The following is a 25,549-nucleotide window of genomic DNA, read 5'->3' as shown; positions in this document are numbered from 1 at the left end:
TTCTTTTATATTAAAAAACCTGCGAAATTTTGATTGCAAAAAAAAATTAAAAAAAAAAAAATTTTGTATGTTTTTTTGGCTTTTTTTAATTAGTTTTCGAGTTTTCACAATAACTAGTGGTTTTCATTTGAACTTCCCCTATATATATATATATATATATATATATATATATATATATATATATATATATATATATATATAGGGCGAGGATCATGAGAAAACTAAATATAAATGAGAAAAAACTAGAAAACTAATTAAAAAAGCCTAAAAAAACATACCAAAAATTTTTATTTACAATTTTTTATGGAAAAATCGCTATTTTATATATATATAAATTTTTTTTCAAAAAAAAAAAAAAAAACTTGTACTGCACATGTGCATTATACGTGTACTACACATGTGCATTACATGCTTAAAATTTGTTTTTAAGTTTAGTTTAGCTTTTAGGGTTAGATTTTTTTGAGGTTTACGATTTGGATTAGGTTTTTTAGGTGTGGGGGAGGGGGCTTTAGGTTTTTGGGGGTGGGGGGTTTAGGTTTTTTTCGGGTTTATGTTTAGGGTTTAGTTTTAGATTTTCGGGAGGGGGGGGGGGGCGAGGGATTAGGCTTTTGGTGGGAGGGTGAATTTAAGTTTTTGGGGGTGGGAGTGGAGGGGGGTGGTTTAGGTTTTTGGGAGGTGGGGGTGGGTTAAGTGGTGTAGGCTTTCCGTATTAGTGCACATATGCAGTATATTTTTTTTTTTTGAAATTTTTTTATGTATATAAAATAGCGATTTTTTTGTAAAGAATTGTAAAAAAAAAAAAAAAAAAAATTGGTTTGTTTTTTAGGTTTATTTATTTAGTTTTTTTTGGTTTTCTAATTTAAACTAGTTTTCTCATTTAAACTAGTTTTTTTTTGTTTTCTCATTTGGTGTGCAGGGACAGCGCCGGGGCAATATGGGGTGGAGCTTCATTGGGGCGGGAGCCCCCCCCCCTCGCGAAGTTTTCGACGCGTAGTGTTATGAATAGTACCTTCGTATAGAAATTTTTAGGTATATACGTTTTCGCCCCTCGGAATTGAGAAAAATCGGCCCCCCAAGCTTCGGCAATGATGTTGAGCCAGCCCTCCATACATGCATTTCACGTGCTTGCATGACAGTGTCACTTAGATCTCAAACACGATTACCGGTTGTTGCTAATTCCTTTTATATAAGGACCAAAATTGTAAAAATCTGAGACAAAAATTGAAAATCCAACAACAATTGAGGGGCCACTATTGTACTTTATTCTTGCTATATAACTTAACGAATATCTGAATAACTCAGTGTCTTCTCCTTCAAATAACTTAACGAATCTCTGTATCTTCTTGTCAAACTCAGTCTCTTCTCCTTCAAACGTTAGGATTTAAAAATGGCTTGTGGTGCTATGTGTCGGTGAGTATATTGCTTATTTAATTTATTATTAATCATCTTTATTTCATCAGCTAGTTATTATATTACTGTTTATTTACATTTTAAATTCTGATTTTTCTTTTTCTAAAAGGTCCCCAATACGTTTATTTTGCTGATACAGTTCCATTACGTTTATTTTGCTGATACAGTTATATCATGTTGTGTATAGTTTGGTTACGATCAAAAACTTTTTATTTACTTTTTAGAAAGGTTTGATGAATTTGTGTTACTAGAACTAAGAAAAAAGGACCATATATTATGTAACGCAAACGTTTTACTCTTTTTACCATTTGAAAATTTTCGATTAATTGGTGTCATTTGAGCATTAGATAGGTAAATAATAGACACGGTCAGAGAATGGGGTGCACAAAAATTATTAATAGTGTGTATAGAATAATTCTGCAATTTTCATTACTAAAGAAGTTTTTCCATATTTAAAGAAAACAAAAACAGATAATTCAAACTACTTCCTAAAAAGTTGGAAAATGAGTTACCTGAGAGTCATGGCATTTCCATGATCCCCTTTATTTTAGCAAAACTAACAAACTCCATTTAATAAAAATAAAAACAACAAATAAACTTTAAATAAATACCAGTTGATGCCCCACCAGTGTTGTGGGGCGATGGCCGAATAATGAGTGAGTGTTAGACAACTCATTGACACGAAAAACAATTAAATCGAGTCAATCAATTAAAACAAAACACTTTTATAGTTTTGATAAAAAAAAAAAACTAAAACAATGGCAATATTGTAATTTTTAACTGAGGGAAAGTTGTATTTTTTTACTGGGTTAAAATCGTAATTTGCCAAAAGCTAAAGTGATGACAGTACTGTAAATTTGAACCAGGGGCGAAATTGTAAATTTTCACAGGGGCAAATTCGTAATTTTGAACTTGGGGATAATAGCGTAATTTAAATTTGAACTAAGGGCACAATCGTAATTTTAAGCTGGAGGCAAAACCAGAATTATATTTTGAACCGAAGGCAAAATCGTAATTTAGAGTGGGGGGCAAAAGCAAAATTTTATTTTGAACTAGGGAAAAAATGTAATTTTAAACTGAGGGCAAAATCATAATTTTTTAAACGCGGAAAATCACATTTTTGAACAGAGGGTAAAATCGTATTTTTTAGCTGTGGGCAAAAGCAGAATTTTATTCTGAACTGGGGGCGAAAAGGTAATTCTGAGTTGAGGGTAAAACCATAATTTTATTTTGAATCGAGGGAAAAATCGTAATTTTGAGCAAGGGACAAAAGCGAAGTTTTATTTCGAGCTGTGGGCAAAACCGTAATTTTAAAGAGGGGCGATAACGTAATTTTAAAATAGATATAAAATAATAAAATGGTTGGTCAAATGGGGGAGTGCCAGGCAAAATCGTAATTTTGAATTGAGGGCAAAATCCTAAATTTGAGATGGGGACAACAGCGTAATTTTATTTTGAGCTGGGGCAAAGCGGTAATTTTAAACAGGAGTAAAAATATAATTTTAAAATAGATATCTATACTATATAATAAAAGAAACCTGTTTTGGGACACTTGTCATTCTCTCATTTAATTGATTAAAATTAATAATAATAATAATAATAATAATAATAATATTTAATCTAATCTAATTCAAATTCTTATTATTAATTCAACAACCTATTGTTAAACTAAAACTTCAATAGAATCTTAAATCCTAGCTAAACAAGTTTCGAAATTCATAATAAGATTAATATGTTAGACTAAATATATTATTGATATATATATATATATATATTATATAAAATATATTATTGATATATATAACTAAAATTATTATCAATAATATTAATAATAGGTTTAAAATCAAATACAAAGATTCAAAAAATAAGAAGTCGTACAAATGGTATCAAATAGACTCTGATTGACCTCATTCAACCGACATTAGAGCCGTCTTATCGAACTCTACGACATTAATTAATATGTACGAGTTGATGGGTTACATTTATATTAACTCATTTATGTCAATATGGTATGTAAATGTCTCTGTCTTTGTTTTGCATTTACAGGAAATATCTATACTATATAGTTTAAATTGTTCAACCCGTGTAACACACGGGGAACTAACCTAGTAAAATAATAAACTGTTGGGTCCAATAGGGGAGTGCTAGACAGCTTTCTGGCACTATTCCTTCATTTGATAAATGTATATGTAGTAAATAAATAAATAAATGTTGCATGCGATCCTGCATGGGCTTGGATTTCCTTTGCTTCTTGCATGGGCCTAGGTCCAATGATTTTAGGCCGACACATAACACTATTACTAAAAATATAATAAGGATAATTACAAAAAAAAATCCTAACTAAATCGTATTTTCTAATTATGGTAGCAATATAACAATAAATACTAGCTAATATATTTCCTCTAATACTGTCAATATTCAAAATTGTTAGATGAATCGGTGTCACGTGAAGGTAAGACTTGTAAATAATATCTAAACGAGGATAATATACGTATATAACACTGGGTGTTTTTGCCGGTGCCACTTTTAGAACGTATACGGTGGATCAATTTCATTTAAGCATTGCATACCTAAATACTATATGATGAAACATGAAATAGCTCTTTAAAAGAAAATTTATATCAAGATATTACAACCGAATAATATACAAGTAAACGTATAAATAATATACTAATACAACCAAATCTAAAGATATCATATAACACAATAGATAATATACTAATACAACCAAATCTAAAGATATCATATAACAGAATATTTTTCTTTTACTATCACCTAATACTAAAGTTTATCTTAAGTATCAGTTTTCATAAACAACTAAACTGATAGAGATTTTAAGTAACTAAATATTTAATATCTAGGGGAAGGTTATTGTATAAGACAATTTAGCGTATAAAATGTAGGATACAATTTGTGCCGTCGATTTGCAATAATAATGGTTAAGATTATATGGTTCCTAAAATTAGAATTCGCGTAATTAAAAACAAGGGAAACAAGTAGGGAAAATGACAAAATAGGAAAATCCAATATTGTTAACTCATAAACCCACTTCCCTCATGATTTTCAAAAGGCACTAACTTTTTCATACGATAATTAAAAAAAAAACATTATACCGTATTAACGAACATATTATTCTCTTTAATTTAAGTAGGTTATTGCTATAGTTTCTTAATTTTTAAAAATTATTATTTTACAAGCTATAAAGTTATGTGATTTTGTTCTAGTAAGTAATTATGTATTGGAACATAAATCAATTAATACATAAATCACGTACCGTATGTGCAAGCAGTAATAAATTCTCAATGTAACATTACATCTATAATCACATACCAAATAATCAATGAATGCCTAAATCATGTACCATATACTCAATGTATACCTAAATCTAGAATCATGTACTGTGTGTGTAAAAGTAGTAACAAATGTTCAATTTAATAATCATATACCATGTGTGCAAACAGTTAAAAATGCCCAATGTAACACTACATCTATAATCATGAACGACTTGTATTACAAATCTAATCACTTAATAGTATAAAAACATTTAAGTTCTCATTATATAGAATGTATAATCATGTAATAGGCACAACTTTAGTGAAAAAACATTATACAATAAAAATATTATAATATCGTAATTACGTACTGATACATAACATGTGTCATTACACTTGTTACATATAGTACACGATTATAGATTTAGGATCATATTGAGCATTTGTTACTGCTTGCATATATGACACGTAATTACATACTTGAACATAATGACGTAACGTTACACAATCACGTAACTTTATAGCTTGTAAAATATTTTTTTAAACTAAGAAAACTATAGCAATAGCCTACTCAAATTAAAGAAAATGAAATGATCGTTAATATAGTGTAATTTTTTTAAATATTATTGTATAAAAAAGTTATAGCCGTTTGAAAATTGAGGGTAAAATAGGTCACGCGAGAAAAGACCATAATAACCTTCCCCCTTAAATTAAAAAGGACACATATCACCCTAAGTTTTTCCTTAACATGTCACATGCTAATTAAATGTACATCATTTAATACCTGTTCTTAGTTTTAAATAAACTTAAAATTTTGACAGGATAATCTTTTAATGTATAATGAATTTTATTTCTAGGAATATAAATCTTCTAGTGTTTTTTTTATTTATGTTTATGTAAAATGAACTAGGTTACAATAATTTGTATTAAATGAGTTGATAAATATAATGTCATATAACTAATAAATAAAAAGTTATTTTATATGCATTATATGTTTGAATAATTACATAAAATGTAATGTAACTTATTAACATGTAATCGTCATAATATGTATTTAAGAAAAATGAGCATTGGCGTGACAATTATAAATTTTGTTAAGTTAAATTTTTAATCATTAGTCTCTTTCAACTGAGTATTAACTTTGATTTTAACATATTGTATTTTTACCATTCTTAACAACCAACCACATTAAATCTTTGAAAAACTAATACTCATAAAAACAATTATCATAATTATTCTTCGTATTTTTAATTTTTAACCAGCATAATTTTAAACTTGTTAAAATTTTGAAAAAAAAAATATAAGTTTATTTAAAAGAGTAATAATTAGTTTCATTTTGTTGATGATATAATATAATAAAAAAATTTAGATAAAAAATAATTATTCCTAATTAAGTAGGAGAGATGTGGAAAGATCAAAAAGTAGACCTCTCCAACTGTTGGTGCAATTTTTTTGCCCGATGCTATTCGAATAGATTAGATTACTTTTTATGCTGATTATGTAATAGTTAGTGAAACGATCAAACGAACGTGTATAGACCTGCTCGTTTGAAGTGGTGAAACGAAAGGGTTATTCGTTTGACCGTGTGTGTTTGCAAGTGACCTTCCACATAAATGTGGTCTTTCATGTGGAGGTGGTGTGGATATAAATACCACCCTTAGTTCATTTGTAAGGTTTGAAGGTTTTAGACTTGGGGGAGAGATCACCGCTTGGTCTCTCCCGGATGTATGCTCCTTTAGTATATTTTGGATAGCTTGTAATCGGGACGATTTTAATGTGATGCTACCAAATTTATACAAGAAAGTTGTTTATCCGTCTCTAATCTTCTGTCTTTGAACATAATCACACACTAATGACGGGTTACGGTCCAAATCACGAACCTACAATTGGTATCAGAGCCATGGTACCCGACTTAGTGAATCTAACCATTTGCTAAGTCACATGAGCTTTTGACTAGTGATTTTTGTGGGTTTTTGTTCAAGATGTGAAAGTGGTGTAAACATGAAAAAAATTCAAATCTGGACCCGAAATTTTGGATCTGAGATGAAACGGACCATACAAGAGGGTTAGGTTTTATGTTTAACACCAAGTATATCAAGTTTTCATCATCAATTATCACTTTTGAGGTGTTTTTGGTCAGATCTGTGGATGAACAGTTCGCTGTGTTCTCGAGGTGTGTGGCGGCTGTTTAAGAAACACTAGGGTTTCTTCAGATCTGGACCCAAAAGTGAACAGCGAAGAACCTCCCTTTCACAAAAAACCCATTTCTACCGAAGAACCCCCTGCGAAGAACCTTTGGACGAAGAACCTAGAACCCAGCTTGGCGAAGAACCACCTGGCGAAGAACCCCTCCACGAATAACCTGATCATTCTTCGTGGGTTACCGGCGAAGAACCTCCACGAAGAATATAGTTCGGCAGTTTATTGTTCGCTGAATCCATTCTTTGCAGATCGCCATCTCCGATTCAGATTAAAGTGAAATACAGAATGAAAGAAGTTGTATGCTGTAGATGAAAGAAGTTGTCTGCTGTAGATGTTGCTGATTGTTCTTCGTAGAAGAGAGACTTGGTGGTTTCGTTGGAGGCAATAGAGGGCGATCAGGTTATGGATGGTGTGGTGGCTAGGGTTGTTTGGAGGTGTCAAGAGTGCAGTAGGGTTGTCATATTAGGCTTGTTTGGAAGGTGCAATGTTTTTTAGGCCATACACAATATGAATGGGCCCCACTAATGAATGGAATCTGTTGATTAAATGGATCTTAAATATCGAGGAAATAAAATAAATACTCAGGTATGTAGTGTTTTTATTAGTGGAGGATTTGTCAATACGAATTGATGATAACTAGGTGTTTACCCCGCGCTACGCGGCGGGAGTAGTGTTTCCCATGTTACACTTCTAGACGCCATTGTTATCTTTCTTGAGCTTAGTTTCCTGCAATTAAATACTTAAAGAAATATTACCCAACCTCAATGAAATTAAACTCAACTGAATAACATAAAGTTGCAGCTCAAATGTTATTTTTATGTAGCAGGTGATGTATGTGAGGTCCTCATAGACATGGCAAACTAATATTCCATTGTTTCAATCAAAGCCATTGTTTAAGCAATGGGTTCAAATGTTACATACAACTTAATTTGAATGGCAATTCATCTAAAATAAAATTCTGTGGAATTAACATAACGAAATAATGCATATCTTAAACGTGTCTTATTCAAATGTTTGTTAAAATGTACGACATGTCTCAATAAGTTCATACCTTGCCACTTATCCACGTTTATGTTGTGGCTTTAATTAAAATGTTTGTTATAGATATTTATATAGGAACATTGACTATTTCAAACAACATAGCAATAATATTAGATCAAAACTGCATTGTCAGAGTTCAACTAAAGCCACAACATGAACATGTCTGAATGTGCGTTTTTTTAGTGATTTATGTGATATATAACAATCAGAATTATATATATATATATATATATATATATATAATATATATATATATATATATATATATATATATATATATATATATATATATATATATATATATATATATATATATATATATATATATATATATATATTCAAAGGGCTGTAAAAACTCATGTTTGAATGTGGTTTTGCAATTAGGAGTTGTAATTAGTTTGACTGTTTCTTCAACAAAATTATTTAGAGAATTAATAAATAAACTGACATCAAATTCACGAAACATGGACCTTAACACAAAACTCCTTAAGGTGCACAATTCTGAACCTATTTTTTTCACCCAACTGTTAAAAAATACCTCTTTTATGCCATTTTAAAGAAAGCCTGGTGTGCAATATAAGTTCTTTAAATTGAATCAAACATCTTTAACATAAAAACTAATGATCATGATTCATGTCATATGCAATAGTTCTGTATACAGTTGGGTAAAGGTCTATCAATACCGGCGAACCTTTAGCGACGACGTGTCGCCGGTAAAGGTCAATAGCGGCGACAAAGTGGACCAATACCGGCTACACCTGTCGCCGCTAAAGGCCTCCCTTTCTTGTAGTGGTACAAATGCTCTCACAAAAGTAAGCAAACCAAGTAAACACAAAAAAGGAAAAAATACAAAATCACAGCAACTTAATTTAAAAGCACAATTGTGATTAACGCCAAGCAACAACGAAAGTTCTTTGATTAAACCTCAACTTCAAGTAAACACAGCAAGTAAAGTCAAAAGTTCATAATTTAACATTTCTTACCAAGCTTTTTGTTGTTCCTTTTTCTTCTATGGATAAACTCTAAGCAATAGAAGGTCGGCTTTGCTTCTCTGTAAAAATCATGTTTCTCGTCAAAAAAAAAAGCATGGTAAAAGAAGTGAACTTAATACCGGAATCTTAGAAACCCTAGCATCTGCGTGTTGCCGTCACCGGTCACCGATCCGGCTGGTTATGGAAGAGGACATCACAAACCCTGCTCGCCACTCTCTACTCGCGTACCACACAAACCCTGCTCAGCACCACCAAGGACCAGCGTGAAAACCCACAATCATTCCGGTGACTGTGGTTTTGTAATTGAAGGCAAAGTTCCGATTGCTGGTTCTGTAAAATCTTCCCTGCTGACGATGACGACTCTCCTATGCCTAGGTCTTTTCAAATTGAGGGGAAAATTCTAGAAGGCTGGACAGGAGTGGTAAAAGGAAAGGTTGAAAACCTTGGTGGCCGATCTGAAAAGCCTAAAAAGTCCCTGGCGCATACCCCTGATGTCTTTTGATATATATAATAATTATTTTTAGTGGGTCTCATATGGATTGGCCAATTAGCCCCCACTGAATTACTAGGCCACATATTTTTTTTTTTGGTTAGCATGATAGAATGTTGGCCTCACTTGGATGGGTATTAACTGAATGCATCAATTCTTTTTATGGGCCACGCAAGTTCATTTAATCCACATATTCATGGGGCTCATATAATGAAGTTTAACAAGTTGCGTCGCTAATGATTTTCACATGGGTCAACATTATTTAGCAAATGTATGTTGTGTTGAATGATGATCAGACGGGGAACCTTTGGTGAAGTGGGTCGGGTCTTAGAAGTTCATTTGTGGCGATATTTGATGCAATTTTGGGCAGGAGAGGAGAGTTAATGATATATTTTCGCGCCGGGTCACGTTAGGGATGATGAAAATAATTGCTTTTGAAGAATGTTGGGTAGTCACAGTTATCGGTGTAAACGTCAAATTTGGTGACTTGACTATTATGGGCCAAAAACGGTATATTTATTTCCGCACGTGAAAATTTGTTTTGTTAACGGTGTTCGTAAATGCTTGAAAGCATTTTGTTTATTGTCATATTCTCGCATTTGGTAACGATTGAAGGAACCTGGAGAGCCAAGACCGGTCCTAACGAGTTCACAAAGTCGAAGAGTTATGCCTATGATGGAAGTTTTCGGATTAGGTGGTAACAGAACTTTGGGGGGATACAAGTTGGATCCTACGGGGCTAGGGGACTTTCTTTATCAACTAGAATATGCAAAGAAGAAAGTCGCTTTCGTGATTTTTCGAAAACCGAGAACATTTGAAAGATTCTGCTCAGTGGAGAGAATTTGTTCAGTGAAGTTGATGAAAGTTCCGCTCAGAGGAGTGAATTTGTTAAGGTTTAGAAATTTCACCAAAGAAATAGGGGAATAAAAATTTTTCATATGTTTTGGAATTTCTTCGGTAAATTTCTAAATGCAATCACAAGTAGTAAAGTTTGTGATTTTCTGGTGATACCAAAAGTTTTGCGTGGAATGTTTTGCACAAACATATATTTGAGGATTTTAATTAATTCTCCAGCCAGCGTGAAGGATTTTGAATGGAAACATACATGTATCTAAAGTCAACAATAGTTTCAAAACGCTGTTCACTGAAGACCTGGGGAATCTTTATGAGAGCTGAGAGTTTAAGGCTGACAAGTGTGGATTCCAACTCTATCAGAAGTTATAGTTGAGGGGAATTTGCAGGATTCGGTTTTGGGTTTGATGTTTCTTTGGGATTTTACAGGGATCTGGGTGTAATTCAATTCGTTGAGTTTGCAAATGATGTACTTGGTCAAGCTGACATCCTGAGTACTGATGCTGAAGATCCGTAGTGCATTACGTGGTCAACTTCACAAAGGCGAGACAATGAGATCTGGATGTAGCTCAACTAAGCGTGCTGATTGAGCTTGCAAATGATATAATCGGTCTAGCTGACTTCCTGAGTGTTGATGCTGATGATCAAAGTGCATTACTTGGTCGATTCCACAAAGATGGTTTACAGAAGACAGTTCACCAGAAAACTCTACCAATGTAGTATGCTTGAATGAAATAGAGTTCTTATGACAAGATCAAGACTTGATGCAGTTTTTAAAGAATAGAACCCTTATCAAATGCTGGTTGGAGTATTGGAAGATCAGCTGAAGATCGGTCAATTTAGCCTTGCGAGGAAATTGCACAACACCCAACACGGATACACGTACTTTGAGGGGGAAATATTATACGAGAAGCTTCAAGGGCTTGGTATTGCTATGAAGACTCAAGTCAAGATACTATTTACCTGGATCATCGGTCAAGGGGGAATTTGTTAACACAGAGAAGATAACATCAACAAATACTTGACTGAAGATCAATTACAGTTGCATTTTCAGCATTCGCCAGCAACGGACAAGGGGGAATTTGGTGGTGCAGTTTTTGTGTCTGATACTGTTCGAATAGATTAGATTACTTTTTTTGTTTATTATGTAATAGTTAGTGAAACGGTCAAACTAACGTATATAGACCCGCTCGTTTGAAGTGGTCAAACGAAAGGGTTATTCATTTGATCGTGTGTGTTTGCAAGTAACCTTCCACATAAAGGTGGTCTTTCATTTGGAGGTGGTGTGGATATAAATACCACCCTTAGTTCATTTGTAAGGTTTAAAGGTTTTAGACTTGGGGGAGAGATCACCACTTGGTCTCTCCCAGATGTATGCTCCTTTGGTATAATTTGGATAGCTTGTAATCGGGCCGATTTGTAACGTTATCCTACCAAATTTATACAAGAAAGTTGTTTATCCGTCTCTAATCTTCCGTCTTTGAGCATAATCACACACGAATCACGAGTTACGGTCCAAATCACGAACCTACACCAACAAATAATATGTATCCATTAAAGGTTTTCTTAATTATCTAATTTTAATAAAGAATTCAACTAAATGTCATGTGGTAATTACTTATGATATCTTAGCTATAATAAATTCTAAAGAATGTCAGGTGACAATATCGCAAGTACACTAGTGTTCACTCTAGAAACTCACCTTATATATATATATATATATAGGGTAGGGATCCTAAGAGAAGTCCACTCTATTTGAGAAACTTGAGAAGTAATCTGGACCACACATTTTCCCTAAGCAAAAAATGCAAAAAAAGGTGAAAAAATGCAATTTTTTTTTTTTGGAAAAATCGCAGCTTTTTCTTTAAGGATTAAATTTTTTATTTATTTTTTTAAAAAAAAATTTGTGATTTATACACATGTGTATATTGTTAATCTTTTAACTATACATATATGTATATTGTCAATTATACATATATGTATATACATGTTTAAAATTGAAAAAAATATGTGTTATAAATCCTAGACCTTATGCCATAAACACTAAAGTTAAACCTTAATGCTAAACCCTAAACCCTAAAGCTAAACCCTAATTCTAAACCCCAATGCTAAACCCTAAAGCTAAACCCTAATTCTAAACCCTAAAGCTAAACCATAATGCTAAACCCTAAAGCTAAAACTAAACCCTAAAGCTAAACCCTTAATGCTAAACCCAAATTCAAACCCTAAAGATAAAGCTAAACCCAAAAGTTAAAGCTAAACCCTAATGCTAAACCCAAAAGCTAAACCCTAATGTTAAACCCTGTTGGTGCACTTGTGTCTGTACTTTGTCTGTATTCGGTCTTATGTAACGATGTCCTGATTTGTGTTGTAAGTTGACCAAGTCAACCATCCTCCGGTTTGACTTGGACAACAGATTGTATGTTGAGAGATGTTCTGATCGAAGGATGATGTAGAGATCGAAGGATAATTTGGATCCTTCGATCTCATCGAAAGATATGCTTCGAACGATAGACCTCGAAAGACTATCCTTCGAGGTCCCTGCTTATCCTTCGAAAGCATTGTATCCGAAAGATGATCCTTCGGCCCATCTTTCGGATCCTTCGAGCAGACCTGCTGAGCTGGGTATATATACCCATGCATGTGTTGTGTGAGAGTGAGTTCTGCCATTTTACACACCAAGAGATAGAAGCTTAGAGAGCATTCTGCCCAGAACTCACACACACACTTAGAGAGTTTATAGAACACTTCTGTAAACATTGAGCTTGTAACCGAACCTTCATTTGCATTAATACGACTAGTGTTAATCGGTGAATCTTTGTGTGTTTGTTTCTCTACTTGCTACTAACTCGGTTTGCTTGCTAGCTTGGATTCCGCACTCGCTAGTAGGTTTGTATAACAAGGTTTAGGTTCGTACTCCTCCGCGAAAAGGGACCTACAAGTGGTATCAGAGCTAAGGCTCTTAACCTTGTTTAAAACCGGGTTTTTACAAGTTTTGGTGTGTTGAAACACTTGGTTTTTGCACCTGTTTTTACTTGTTTTCTTGCATTTTCTTTGAGTAAAAACGTGTCTAAACTAACCGGGAGTGTTTAAAGTGGGTTGGGTAACTTGAAAACTTGTTTTTGAGTGATTTGGTGAATTCCGGCAATATTCCGGTTAAGGTTCCGGTCACCGGTTTCTGGGTTAAGTTTTCCTTTTTGGGCAAATTATCTTTCAAAATCGTGGTTGGTGGGAAAGTTGTCAGCCTGCCATACCATTCTGCCGAAAGTTGACTTACCTACCCATCACCTTTTCACCAACCCGTCACATCTGTGTCAGTAGTGTCAGAGCCTCTCGAAAGATATCTTTCGACATCGAAAGATCATCCTTCGATATCTTTCGATCAAGGAGGGCTCGAAAGATTTATATCCTTCGACCCATCCTTCGAAGTCTGAAACATATCCTTCGACAGAGGAATCTTTTCGAAAGACTAGTGTCCGAAAGATTAGGATCCTTCGTATTGGTGAATCTTTCGAGATCTATTGTTCGAAAGATAAGGATTTGGCTCGAAAGATAAGGATCTTTCAAAGGGAATCTTTCGAGTTCTTGAATCTTTCGAAATCATTGTTCGAGAGTCAACAGTAATCTTTCGAGTACTGTTGATCCTTCGAACAAGGTTATATCTTTCGATTGAGGTTTGTTTATTGTTAACAAGTTTCTGTGATTTCAGATCTTTCGACCAGGATCCTTCGGTTGTGTTATCTTTCGGATCATTCTTACTTAGCATTTATTTTGCTTATCTATCATGAATCCTAGTTGGTGGGGAAGTCCGGCTCCAGACAGTGGAAAATACATGAATACTAGTCAATCTCCATCATGGGCCGAATCTCCGGTATCTACATCCTCACAAACAAATGCCACTCCAGCTGGTCAATGGGCGTTTGTTTCAAATCAAACTCCGAGTATTCAAAGTCTTCTTCTAAGCGAAAGTGAAACCGGAAGTTTGAACAGGCCTCCAAAGTTGATGCATCTTCATGAATATCCAGGATGGGTTGATCGTTTCCATACATACATTCTTGGTCAAAATACAGAGTTGTGGTTACGGTTCATTACGGAATTCGATCAAACTATCGAGGTTGCTGCTTCTTCGACAGCTACATTTGCCGATCTTCCTGATGATCAAAAGAAGACGTATGACTTAGAAAAGAAAGCATACGCTATTCTTACTCAAGCACTGAGCAAGGATATTTATCATCAGTTCGTCAGTTTCAAGACTACGAAGAAGCTGTGGGATGCCTTGAAGACAAGAGGAGTAGGTAATGAAGCCACACGTCAACTACGACGAGATCTACTGAAGAAAGAATTCGATGGCTTCACATGTATGGATAAGGAGTCCTTGGGAGATATGACAAGCCGTTTCTATCACCTGCTTACTGAGCTGACAAACTTTGAAGTCACAACGACTCCAACAGAGGTGGTAAAGAAGTTTGCCGATGCATTGCCTCCTCAATGGAATAACTTCCTGGAAATCTTGAAGTACAACGGAACGTTGAGAACTACAAATATCAACGATTTCGTGCAGCTTCTGGAGAACAAGGATCAGGAAGAAACGTTAAAGGCAAAGAGAGTTGCAGTGCCACAGAATCCAGAGATGTATTATGGCACCTCCACTTCTTCATCAGCAAAAGCCGGTTCACATGCTCCACTTCAAACGGCGTTTGTCACAAGCACGGATATGTACGGCAATCCAGTGCAAGTTCCTGTAAAGCCGCCTCCAACCACAGATTTGTATGGAAATCCAATACAACCACCTCCTCCTCCTCCTGTTCAACAACCACAATATGCCTGTTATGGAGGAACATCATCTTCTGCAGGTCAACAATCAAAGCCAAATACAGTACAGCTTGACACTTCAAGTTTCTCTAAAATCAGTGTAGAAGTAGCTAAGGAACACATGGAGCTGCTTAACACTGTAGTGAGCGCGTACTGTGGGTTGATAGAAGGTCAGATTGGAAATATTAATCTGACACAAGAAGATTACAGGCAGATTGATAAGGAAGAGATGGACTTGATGGATATCAAGTGGGCCTTTGCGAGTGCTGTGAGAAGAGCAAAGGATTGGATGGAAAGTACTGGAAGAACCAGCTTGGAGAGTAAGCGAGACACCAAGTATGGGTTCGATAAGCAAGCTGTTAAGTGCTTCAACTGTGGTGAACGGGGCCACTTTAAACGGGAATGTACAAAGCCAGCCCAGCACGGGAATCAAAACCCCTTCAGGAACCAAGGCAACCAGCAGAACAGAAACAATGATCGTACATTGGTGCCTGTCAACAACCAAACAAACCGAGCACTTGCAGTTCAGGTGGATGAAGGTTGTGACTGGTCAATCCAGTTGGGTGGTGATGCTCCTGATGGAACAGCATGTTTTGCTCAGATTGTGAAGGAGCTGGTTCACACCAATGGTGGAGAATCTTCTGCCAGTGGTGATGAATCGTCTGAAGATGAAGACTCCTCTGGATACAGCAGGAGTGTTGATGAAGAATCATCCAACTCTGGTGATGATCATGTGGGTGAGACATCTAATGTTTCAGATGATATTGACATTGATGAACTCTTGGGGGAAGCTGTAGCAGAAACTCAAAGAAGATCTATTCTGGTGGATCAAGCTGCTTACTCTTCGTCTTCTCTCCATTCAGCCTTTATGGCTAATGTCGACGGTTCATCAAGTCAAGTATGTGTCGATGAACCCACTGCTGTTAATTGTGATGAATGTGCTAGGTTGCATGCTAGATGTGCTGATCTTGAGAAAAGTATGTCTGAGTTGCAAGGCAAACATGATGCTTTACAAGCTAGTTTGTTTGACTTGCAAGACAAACATACTACTGTGAATGAGAATTTGAGTGACTTGCAAAGTAAGCATGACGCTTTGCAAGAAAAATATGATGTGACCTTTCTCCACAATCAGAAGTTGACTGTGGATCTCTCTAAATGCACAGAAGCCAACATGTTTTATGAAAACCATGAAAAAGAATTTAAGTCAGTAATTGAAACATTAAAGAAGGATAAAACTGAACTGACTAAAATGGTTTCAAGAAAACAAACTGATATTAATTTGTATATATCTCGCCTTGAGAGTATGCAAAAAGAGATGGCTTGTGTGAAAACCGAAAGTGATGCGATCCAACTCAAGCTAGACAGTTATTTGAGTTCTAGCTATGTGTTAGATCACATCATTGACGTTCAGAAGGAAAAGAGAGATGTCACATGCATTGGCTACAAGAAGTGTCCACCACCAGTGAGACATAATTATGATGCCATGCCTGATGAAGAGGACAGGGTTTTCTTTGAACCTTCTGTGCCTCTAGATGTTAAGGAGTTTGCTGCAGGACTCGGATACCAAAAGGAAGTATCTTCAGATTCAGATGTGTCAGCAGATACATTTGTGAGTGCTGAACAGAATCAAGATCCTCCAGTTGTGATTGAGGATGCTGATTCGTCTGATGATGAATCTGATGATACTGTCCCAGCAAAGTCTGATGCGGTAGTCAAAAATGAGGATATACCTCTTGAGAATCACATTCTATGTGATCCCCCTGTCAAACCCGCTAAGACTGTTGCAACTGAGTCCTCATCTGCAGGAGAGCCGGAGAGTGTGAATTTGCTGTACACTCTAGTTGGTGATGATAAAATTTACTCAGACAAAGATTTTCCCATTAAGAATGTTAATCAATCCTTAATCTGCAAAGTCTTTGAGAATTCGACGAGTAAGTTCTTGGGAAAGGCAGGACCTAAAGTTACAGTCACCCAGTGTCCTCCAATCCCAAAGGCTGAAGTTCGAAAGCAATTTGGCAACAAGAAATTGCCAACAGTGCCAACACAGCAAAATCACACCAAACCCAAAGGTAAAGCACCGGCTCCAGTGCAAAAGAAGCCGAACCAAAAGAAGAAGAAGAATGTTAACTTTGTGAAATCGACGGGAACAGACAAAATTGAGAAGTTTGAAAATCAATCTAACTTAGATTTTGTCAAGAAAGCTTTTGTCGAGAAAAGAAATGAACCAAGTAGTTCAAAACCTAGTACCTCGGGTTCACAAAGTTCAACATCATCGGCTAGACGATCACATGATTCTTCGGGGTTTGTAGAACGAAGATCATGTTTTGAGTGTGGAACCATTGGGCACATTATTAGAAACTGCCCATATCTTCATAAGCAGAAAGGAAAGGTTGATGATCCCCGTGGTAAGACTGACCGTAAGCCATCTGTTTCCACAAAACAAGATCCCCGACTTGTAAAAGAAAGGGAAAAGAAACAGAAACGGCAACAGGTCAAGAAAATTGAAAAAGCGATTAAAACCGATGTGGTTCATAAACAATCTGTTGTTGTAAAACCAGAAAATTCTAAAACTTCAAATCATCAAGAAGTTAAAATTTTAAAGAAAAACACTGGTGAAACCAAACAGACTTGGAAACCAAAAACGGTTGTTGAATCAGGGGGACCATCACAATTCACCAACCATCAAAGACAAGAAGTTATTGTCATTGATGAAAATGGAAGACCCAAGACCACAATGGCTTGGGTCCCCATCTCCAACTAATTCATTTGAGTTCATGTGCAGGGTGCTTCAGGAGGAACTATCAGTAGTCATTGGATTGTTGATAGTGGGGCATCCAGGCACATGACAGGCGACATGAAGCTTCTCTACGACGTTAAATCTATTAGAGGAGGTTATGTTGCTTTTGCTGGAGATAAAGGTGGATATATAACGGGTGAAGGAATGATATCTAACGGGATTGTCAGCTTTGACAAGATCAATTTTGTGCAACAACTTGATCACAATCTTCTTAGTGTTTCTCAAATTTGTGACAAGAAATTTTCAGTACACTTTGATGCTAATGGATGTTATGTGCTGAAACCCGGCTTCAAAATTCCAAAAGAATGGATTCTCTTGTCGGCTCCAAGGATAAATGATTTGTACGTCCTTGACATGAGCCAGGCTATTACTACGTCTGCACAAGCAACTTGTTTCGTTTCCAAAGCCACTGAAAAAGACACTATCTCTTGGCACAGACGAATGGGTCACATTCACTTACGTAAAATGAATCATTTGGTTTCAAATGAATTGGTGAATGGTGTTCCCCTCAAAAATTTCCATCTTCAAGACATCTGTGTTTCGTGCCAGAAAGGAAAGCAAACAAAGAAGAAGCACCCTACAAAGAAGATCAACACAGTGGCAGTTCCTCTTGAACGTTTGCACATGGATTTGTTCGGTCCTGTCAAGCACAAGAGTATTCGAGGTGATCAATACTGCCTCGTGGTTACTGATGATTATTCAAGATTTTCTTGGGTTGCGTTCATGGCACACAAGAGTGAAACCTTTGGTATTATCAAAAACTTAATCATTCAGATTGAGAATTTGTATAAGTTGAAGGTTAGGCGGATACGTAGCGACAATGGTACTGAATTTAAGAATCATTCCATGATGGAGTTCTGCACTTCAAAAGGTATTCTTCATGAGTTTAGTGCAGCTTATACTCCTCAACAGAATGGTGTCGCTGAACGTAAGAACCGCACATTGATCGAGACTGCTAGGACAATGTTGGTAGAGTCACAGTTGCCTATTCCATTCTGGACTGAAGCTGTGGCCTCTGCATGTTACACATTGAACAGAGTCCTTACAGTCAAAAGACACAACAAGACCTGCTTTGAGCTTCTTCAAAAACGGAAACCAGATTTGTCCTATCTCGAACCGTTTGGAGCTCCATGCACTATCATCGATCCTAATGGAAAGTTTGGGGCAAGAGCAATTGATGGATACTTTCTTGGGTATGCCACCCCTAACTTACGAGTCTGGAATCTAGAGACTAAAAGGGTCGAGGAATGGTCTGAGGTCAGAGTACAAAGGCACACCTTGCCAGTCAAAAATCCGGGTCAACCTTGGATGTTTGAGTACGATGACTTCTTCAATTCGATCAATGTTGAAGCCGTTGAAGAAAATGCTGCGGCTAGGATGTTTTTCGAGAGTGACAATGCAACAGTTTCACCGGTGGTTCGTCCAATTCTTGTGAATCAAGAACCATCCTCTTCGGTGAACAACAATACTCTCAACAATGAGGATTTTCATGATGCTGACGAATTGAACGAATCTTCAGAGGATGATGAATTTCTAGATGCAGATCAAGAAGCTCCTACAACAGCAGTTCATGGTACTTCAGAGGGTACTCCTCCAGTGGAAACACATAGAACAGCTGAGACTACTGCATCATCCTCTTCGTCAATTCCGGGTCTTGAATTGGTTGTTGATCTTAATCTTAACAACCTGGGTATAAATGTTCCAGTTCCAGACAATCCAGAAACAAGGATTCATAATACCCATCCTCAACAAAACATCATTGGAAATGTGCAAAGTGGCGTACAAACAAGAAACATGTTGCGAAACAACAACAATGCAGGCTTGTATGCAGCTATTCGAGAATCCGGGCAACAAAACGACTGGTCCTTCGCGTGTTATGTCTCACAAGAAGAACCAAGAACGTGGAAAGAAGCCTTGAAAGATAATGCTTGGGTTGAAGCAATGCAGGAAGAACTGCAACAATTCCAGAAGCTGGGTGTCTGTAAACTAGTAGAGAAACCTGCTGGATACAAGAAGATTGGTACCCGTTGGGTTTTCAAATGCAAAAAGGATGACCGCGGAGTTGTTATCCGAAACAAAGCTCGGTTAGTCGTTCAAGGTTTTCGTCAGATTGAAGGGATCGACTACAACGAAGTCTATGCACCAGTGGCACGTCTCGAAGCAATTCGAATCTTTCTAGCCTATGCGTCCTTCAAAGGATTCAAGGTTTATCAGATGGACGTGAAAAGTGCATTTTTACATGGTGTGGTTGAAGAAGAGGTGTACGTCGAACAGCCTCCAGGTTTTGAAGATCCTATCCATCCCGATCGGGTTTGGTTGCTCAACAAAGCTCTTTATGGTCTTCATCAAGCACCACGAGCTTGGTATGCAACCTTATCTCACTATCTGCTGGAGAACGGTTTTCGCAGAGGTCTTATCGACTGTACTCTTTTCATCAAAGAACAAGATGGAGATCTTCTTCTGGTACAGGTATACGTTGATGACATTATTTTTGGTTCTACTAATGATGTCTTGTGTAGGGAATTCGAGCGCATTATGCAGGATAAATTCGAGATGAGTGCTATGGGGGAAATGACCTTCTTCTTGGGCCTACAAGTACAACAAACGGAGTCTGGGATATTCATCCATCAGACTAAATATGTTGGTGACATCTTGAGCCGGTTCCAGATGTCTGATGCAACGCCCATTGGTACCCCATTGCCAACTAATCACGGAATTACTCCAGATCTGAAGGGAGAAGCTGTTAGTCCCTCAAACTATCGCGCTATGATCGGATCTCTCATGTACCTCACAGCATCAAGGCCAGACATAATGTACCCGACGTGCCTGCTTGCCAGATATCAAGTTAACCCGAAGGCCTCACATCTTACTGCTGTCAAAAGGATTTTTCGTTATTTGAAGACGTACCCCGACACTGGTCTGTGGTACCCTAGGGATAATAACTTTGAATTGGTAGCATTCAGTGATTCTGATTTTGGCGGATGTAAAATCGACGGCAAGTCCACAACGGCTGGATGTCAGTTTTTAGGAAATCGCCTAGTCACATGGCAGTGCAAGAAGCAGACGTGTGTAGCTACATCAACATGCGAAGCTGAATACATTGCTGCCTCAAGTTGTTGCTCCCAAGTTCTTTGGATCCAACAACAGATGCGGGACTACGGTTTTGAATTCCTAACTACTCCTATTTACGTTGATAATTCTGCTGCTTTAGATATCACTAGAAATCCTGTGCAGCATTCAAAGACCAAACACATCGAAATCAAATATCACTTCATACGTGATTGCTTTGAGAAAAGGCTAATCGATGTTGTTAAGGTCCACACCGATGACCAACGTGCCGACTTATTTACCAAAGCTTTTGACAAATCAAGATTTGACTTTTTATTATTGGTAAACGGCATTAAGGTCAAGCAAGAGTAAAACCAACATCGGAAAATCATTTTTGTAAATACCTTTGTGTTTTTAAATTTATCTTAGTTTGTTGATTTTAGGGGGAGTAAATCCAAAAATCGGAAAATCCAAAAACATCGAAAAATTCAAAAACACAAAAACAATAGAAAAACAAAAATGAGTTTCCTGGCGAGCAAAAGAGAAAATGATAGTACATCAGTGGTCTATCCAAACCTCTTTAAACCTTAAATGCAAAACGATAAGCAGCTCTATATAAGATGTATCGGTAGGCTCACAATCATTTTAAAGTGTGCAGGGTGATATAAATCTTAATCGACTGAAGATCAGGTGGGAACCATTCATTGGCATATGGTCTTAGTACCGAAATTTCGTTTGATAGATTGCCGAGGTTCTGAGATATTCGGTCTTTATGCTGCTTATCATCTGGGTATCATGGTTGTATCTTTTACCGAAAAATAACGGGGACGCAAGTCTAGATCTTCCATGATACTATACATACGTGTACATATTACATACTGCATTCGACCTCAATAAGTGATAAACAATCACATGTCCAAATCAAATAAGTGATAAAATATCACATTTTTCCGGGTGTCAAGTTCGTCTCTCTGCTGTACGGAAGTACTGACCTGTTCACGGACTTGCACCTGTGCCCTCATGCATACGAAAATCAAGTTCCTCATCAATAAGTGATTATATCACATAGGACTTGTTTTCAAATCAAAATAAGTGAGTATCTCACAATTTATACGGTCAAACAGATGATAATCGGTATACTCACCGGTAAGATGAACTCTCGTGCATACCTTGATACGTGAATGTGTCGTGATGTGGATGAACACCGGTCGGTAAGTATAAATCATACATTAACGTATCCTCTAAACATGATTACATCTGATAAGTTGAGCTTAAGTGGACAACAATACCGATAATTGTTATAGGATGCTTATCTTAATGTTAACTAACTGAACAACAAGAGTGTTTTGGCATGACCGTACACTGATATGATTCTCTTACCCTCGAAACTCGCAAAAAGAATGTTTGTATATATTTATTTACTGCTTAACCTTTATTAGTTCTTTTAAACAGTTTCATCGTTTGGTGCATATCAGCACGACATTAGCGGTGATGTCGTTTGATAACACTCAAAGGATTTTAAATTGTTGTCTTTTAATTTCAAAAATACCAAAAAGATTTTAGGCTTGTTTTAATATAAATTTTATAAAAGCCAAAAAGATTTTATTTCTGCTTTATTTTCGATCGAACGATGTTGGAGCTCAAGTCTTCGTTACCTGAAACCTGACTGAAAACCGAACTGACTAAATCTTCATAAACGGTCAAAATTTGCATGTTTTGAAAGTTAAAATCTAAAATTGACAAATTTTATTAAACTTTCAAACTGTCGGACGGTGTTTGATTATGACATGGTCATTCGTGTGTCATTTGTTTATACTATATTCCAAGCAATTGTTCTCATTACGCGTTTAGATTTCTTGCATGTGCAGATTCTAAAGGCTAGGAGAACATGGTCGTTGACGAGCTTTGGAATGAAGACACGAAGGCACTCAATGAATGAAGATGATCGAGTTGCCGCTGGCCATCATGATCACCTCGAAGGATCTTACTTCATAAAGTTAAAGTATTTCACGAGCATAACTCAAGGGGGAGCTTATGTTAAGGGGGAGTTTGTCAACACACTTCCTACATGATACGGGTAGTTTGTTGATACACTTTCTACTTTCAAGACGTGAAGACTTTGAAGACCCTCCGACATTGAAGACATGATAGGACATCAGAGTCTTGAAGACTTGAAGACCAAAGACCGTCGAAGTTCAAGACGAGTCTACACTTTTAGAAGAACAAGACAAAGATTAGAGATCAAAGACAAAGCTACAGCCAAGGGGGAGTTTGTTGGTGCACTTGTGTCTGTACTTTGTCTGTATTCGGTCTTATGTAACGATGTCCTGATTTGTGTTGTAAGTTGACCAAGTCAACCATCCTCCGGTTTGACTTGGACAACAGATTGTATGTTGAGAGATGTTCTGATCGAAGGATGATGTAGAGATCGAAGGATAATTTGGATCCTTCGATCTCATCGAAAGATATGCTTCGAACGATAGACCTCGAAAGACTATCCTTCGAGGTCCCTGCTTATCCTTCGAAAGCATTGTATCCGAAAGATGATCCTTCGGCCCATCTTTCGGATCCTTCGAGCAGACCTGCTGAGCTGGGTATATATACCCATGCATGTGTTGTGTGAGAGTGAGTTCTGCCATTTTACACACCAAGAGATAGAAGCTTAGAGAGCATTCTGCCCAGAACTCACACACACACTTAGAGAGTTTATAGAACACTTCTGTAAACATTGAGCTTGTAACCGAACCTTCATTTGCATTAATACGACTAGTGTTAATCGGTGAATCTTTGTGTGTTTGTTTCTCTACTTGCTACTAACTCGGTTTGCTTGCTAGCTTGGATTCCGCACTCGCTAGTAGGTTTGTATAACAAGGTTTAGGTTCGTACTCCTCCGCGAAAAGGGACCTACAAACCCTAAATACTATTACTAAAATGCTAAACCCTAAAGCTAAACCCTAAACCATAAAGCTAAACCCTAAACCCTAATGCTAAACCCTAAATACTAATGCTAAACCCTAAATACTAATGCTAAACCCTAAATAACACTTATTTTTCAATTTTAAACATGTATATGCATATATGTATAATTGACAATATACATATATGTATAGTTAAAAGATTAACAATATACACATGTGTATAAATCCCAAAAAAAAATTTAAAAATAAAAAAATAGTTGCTGACATGACGGAACAAGATTGGATATTGTGAGTGATGGAATTCTATCACTAGTGACCACCCCAATCACAATGCATTTACGACACTTCCAACAAAATGTACACTATGCGGAGGTCCCTTGAGAACGAACGTAGAAGAAACTTTCAACTTGTAAATAAATATCTTTCTACTTCTTTATTTATACACACTCATGTGTGTGTCTATATATATATATATGTAAAGCAGGTTGGATCCCACTCTACTAAATTAAAAAAAAAAAAAAAAAGGAAACTCTCTTTTCATTGACAATCTCCCATAATGGATTCAAATTCGAAAACTCCTGCAGAAGTCATGATGCCATGGGTGGGCTTGTATGTTGCTATAGCATCTTTCATATGCGTCATTGCAATGGCAGCCGATGCGGTCCAAGCAGTATGGCAATGGAAGCTCTGGTTTCCAAATAGATTTTTCACTCTCAATGCTGCAACAATCACACTTATCGCAATTGCAATGAAGCTACCGGTGAATCTAAGTACTGACCTTTCCGACAAAAAGATGGTAAGCATGTTTTTCTTGGTCACCATGTTAGCTAACTTTCTCCCTTCTTTAGGACTTATGGATGACAAAGAGCTTCTAATGAACATTGTGGCCTTAGCTATCCTCTTGATAACTATTGTTGTAAATATGGGGATCCAAATTTATTTGTCATCATACTGGGTTGCATACCTTATTTATATACTTCCCCTTCTAATTCTATGGCCATTTTCGGTAGCTTTGACAGTTCCATCAATGAGAAAAAAGTTAGAACACAGGTATAATGAGTCACAACAACTAGTTTCAATTCATCAAGAGAAAATGTTTTCCGCTGAGGAACTCAAACTTTATGTTAAAAAGTACTGGATGATGACAGAAACTCGAAACCTTCAGTTTGTAATTGCTTGCTCACCAGTTTCTTCTGCCTTTGGGGTTATATGTGTACTCTTTGCTTTGAATTCAAGTTATGATTTAACATATGTTATAAACTTCAAAGAATATGATTATCAGTATGAAGGTTCGGACTATAAGTGGTCACTCATGATAATTCATATCGTGCAGTTAGTTGGGGTTGTTGTAGGCAGTATTGCACCGATTTTAAGATGTTTCACGTCTATCGGTCATTATAGCCTCTCAAAGAAATTAAGCAAGAACCATTTAAACGTGTTCCGGGTTGAAAAACACTGGATCGAAAGGCTTCAACAGTGGAAACGTAACCATGTTCATTCACATATTCCAGGCCGTTATTTGAAGATCGTTTTTCATTATGTAAAAAACGCCTTTTTAAACTTCTGTTTAGCACTTCATATTGTGGTTCTGGTAATATGTAAAACAATAGTTCTTGTTCCACGAGCTTTTCTTATCTTACTTTCCTGTTGTTGGTATTTATTTAAGTCCGTTTTGGAATGGCTTAAGAAGGTGGCAACCACGTCTAATGGCAACA

The 25,549-nt window shown here is 36.5% G+C and overlaps 2 protein-coding genes across 2 annotated transcripts in view; both read left to right on the top strand.

Annotated features, from left to right (window-relative positions):
* Nucleotides 1–1,201: 1,201 nt before the first annotated feature.
* The window catches only part of LOC110906697 (protein ZINC INDUCED FACILITATOR-LIKE 1), a 47,744-nt gene continuing 23,396 nt past the window's right edge, over nt 1,202–25,549 (top strand). Inside the window, exon 1 of the mRNA XM_035977581.1 lies at nt 1,202–1,410. The gene's annotated coding sequence lies outside the window, so the exon portion shown is untranslated. The remainder of the gene's footprint in view (nt 1,411–25,549) is intronic.
* LOC118481777 overlaps nt 24,391–25,549 on the top strand; it is a 2,977-nt gene continuing 1,818 nt past the window's right edge. Inside the window, exon 1 of the mRNA XM_035977030.1 lies at nt 24,391–25,425. Within this exon, the coding sequence (XP_035832923.1) occupies nt 24,391–25,425 (1,035 nt within the window). The remainder of the gene's footprint in view (nt 25,426–25,549) is intronic.

Source organism: Helianthus annuus, chromosome 9 (assembly GCF_002127325.2).
Source record: "Helianthus annuus cultivar XRQ/B chromosome 9, HanXRQr2.0-SUNRISE, whole genome shotgun sequence".
Taxonomy (NCBI): domain Eukaryota; kingdom Viridiplantae; phylum Streptophyta; class Magnoliopsida; order Asterales; family Asteraceae; genus Helianthus; species Helianthus annuus.
The sequence above is the reverse complement of the archived record's forward strand: the minus strand, read 5'-3'. Positions and strand labels throughout refer to the sequence as shown.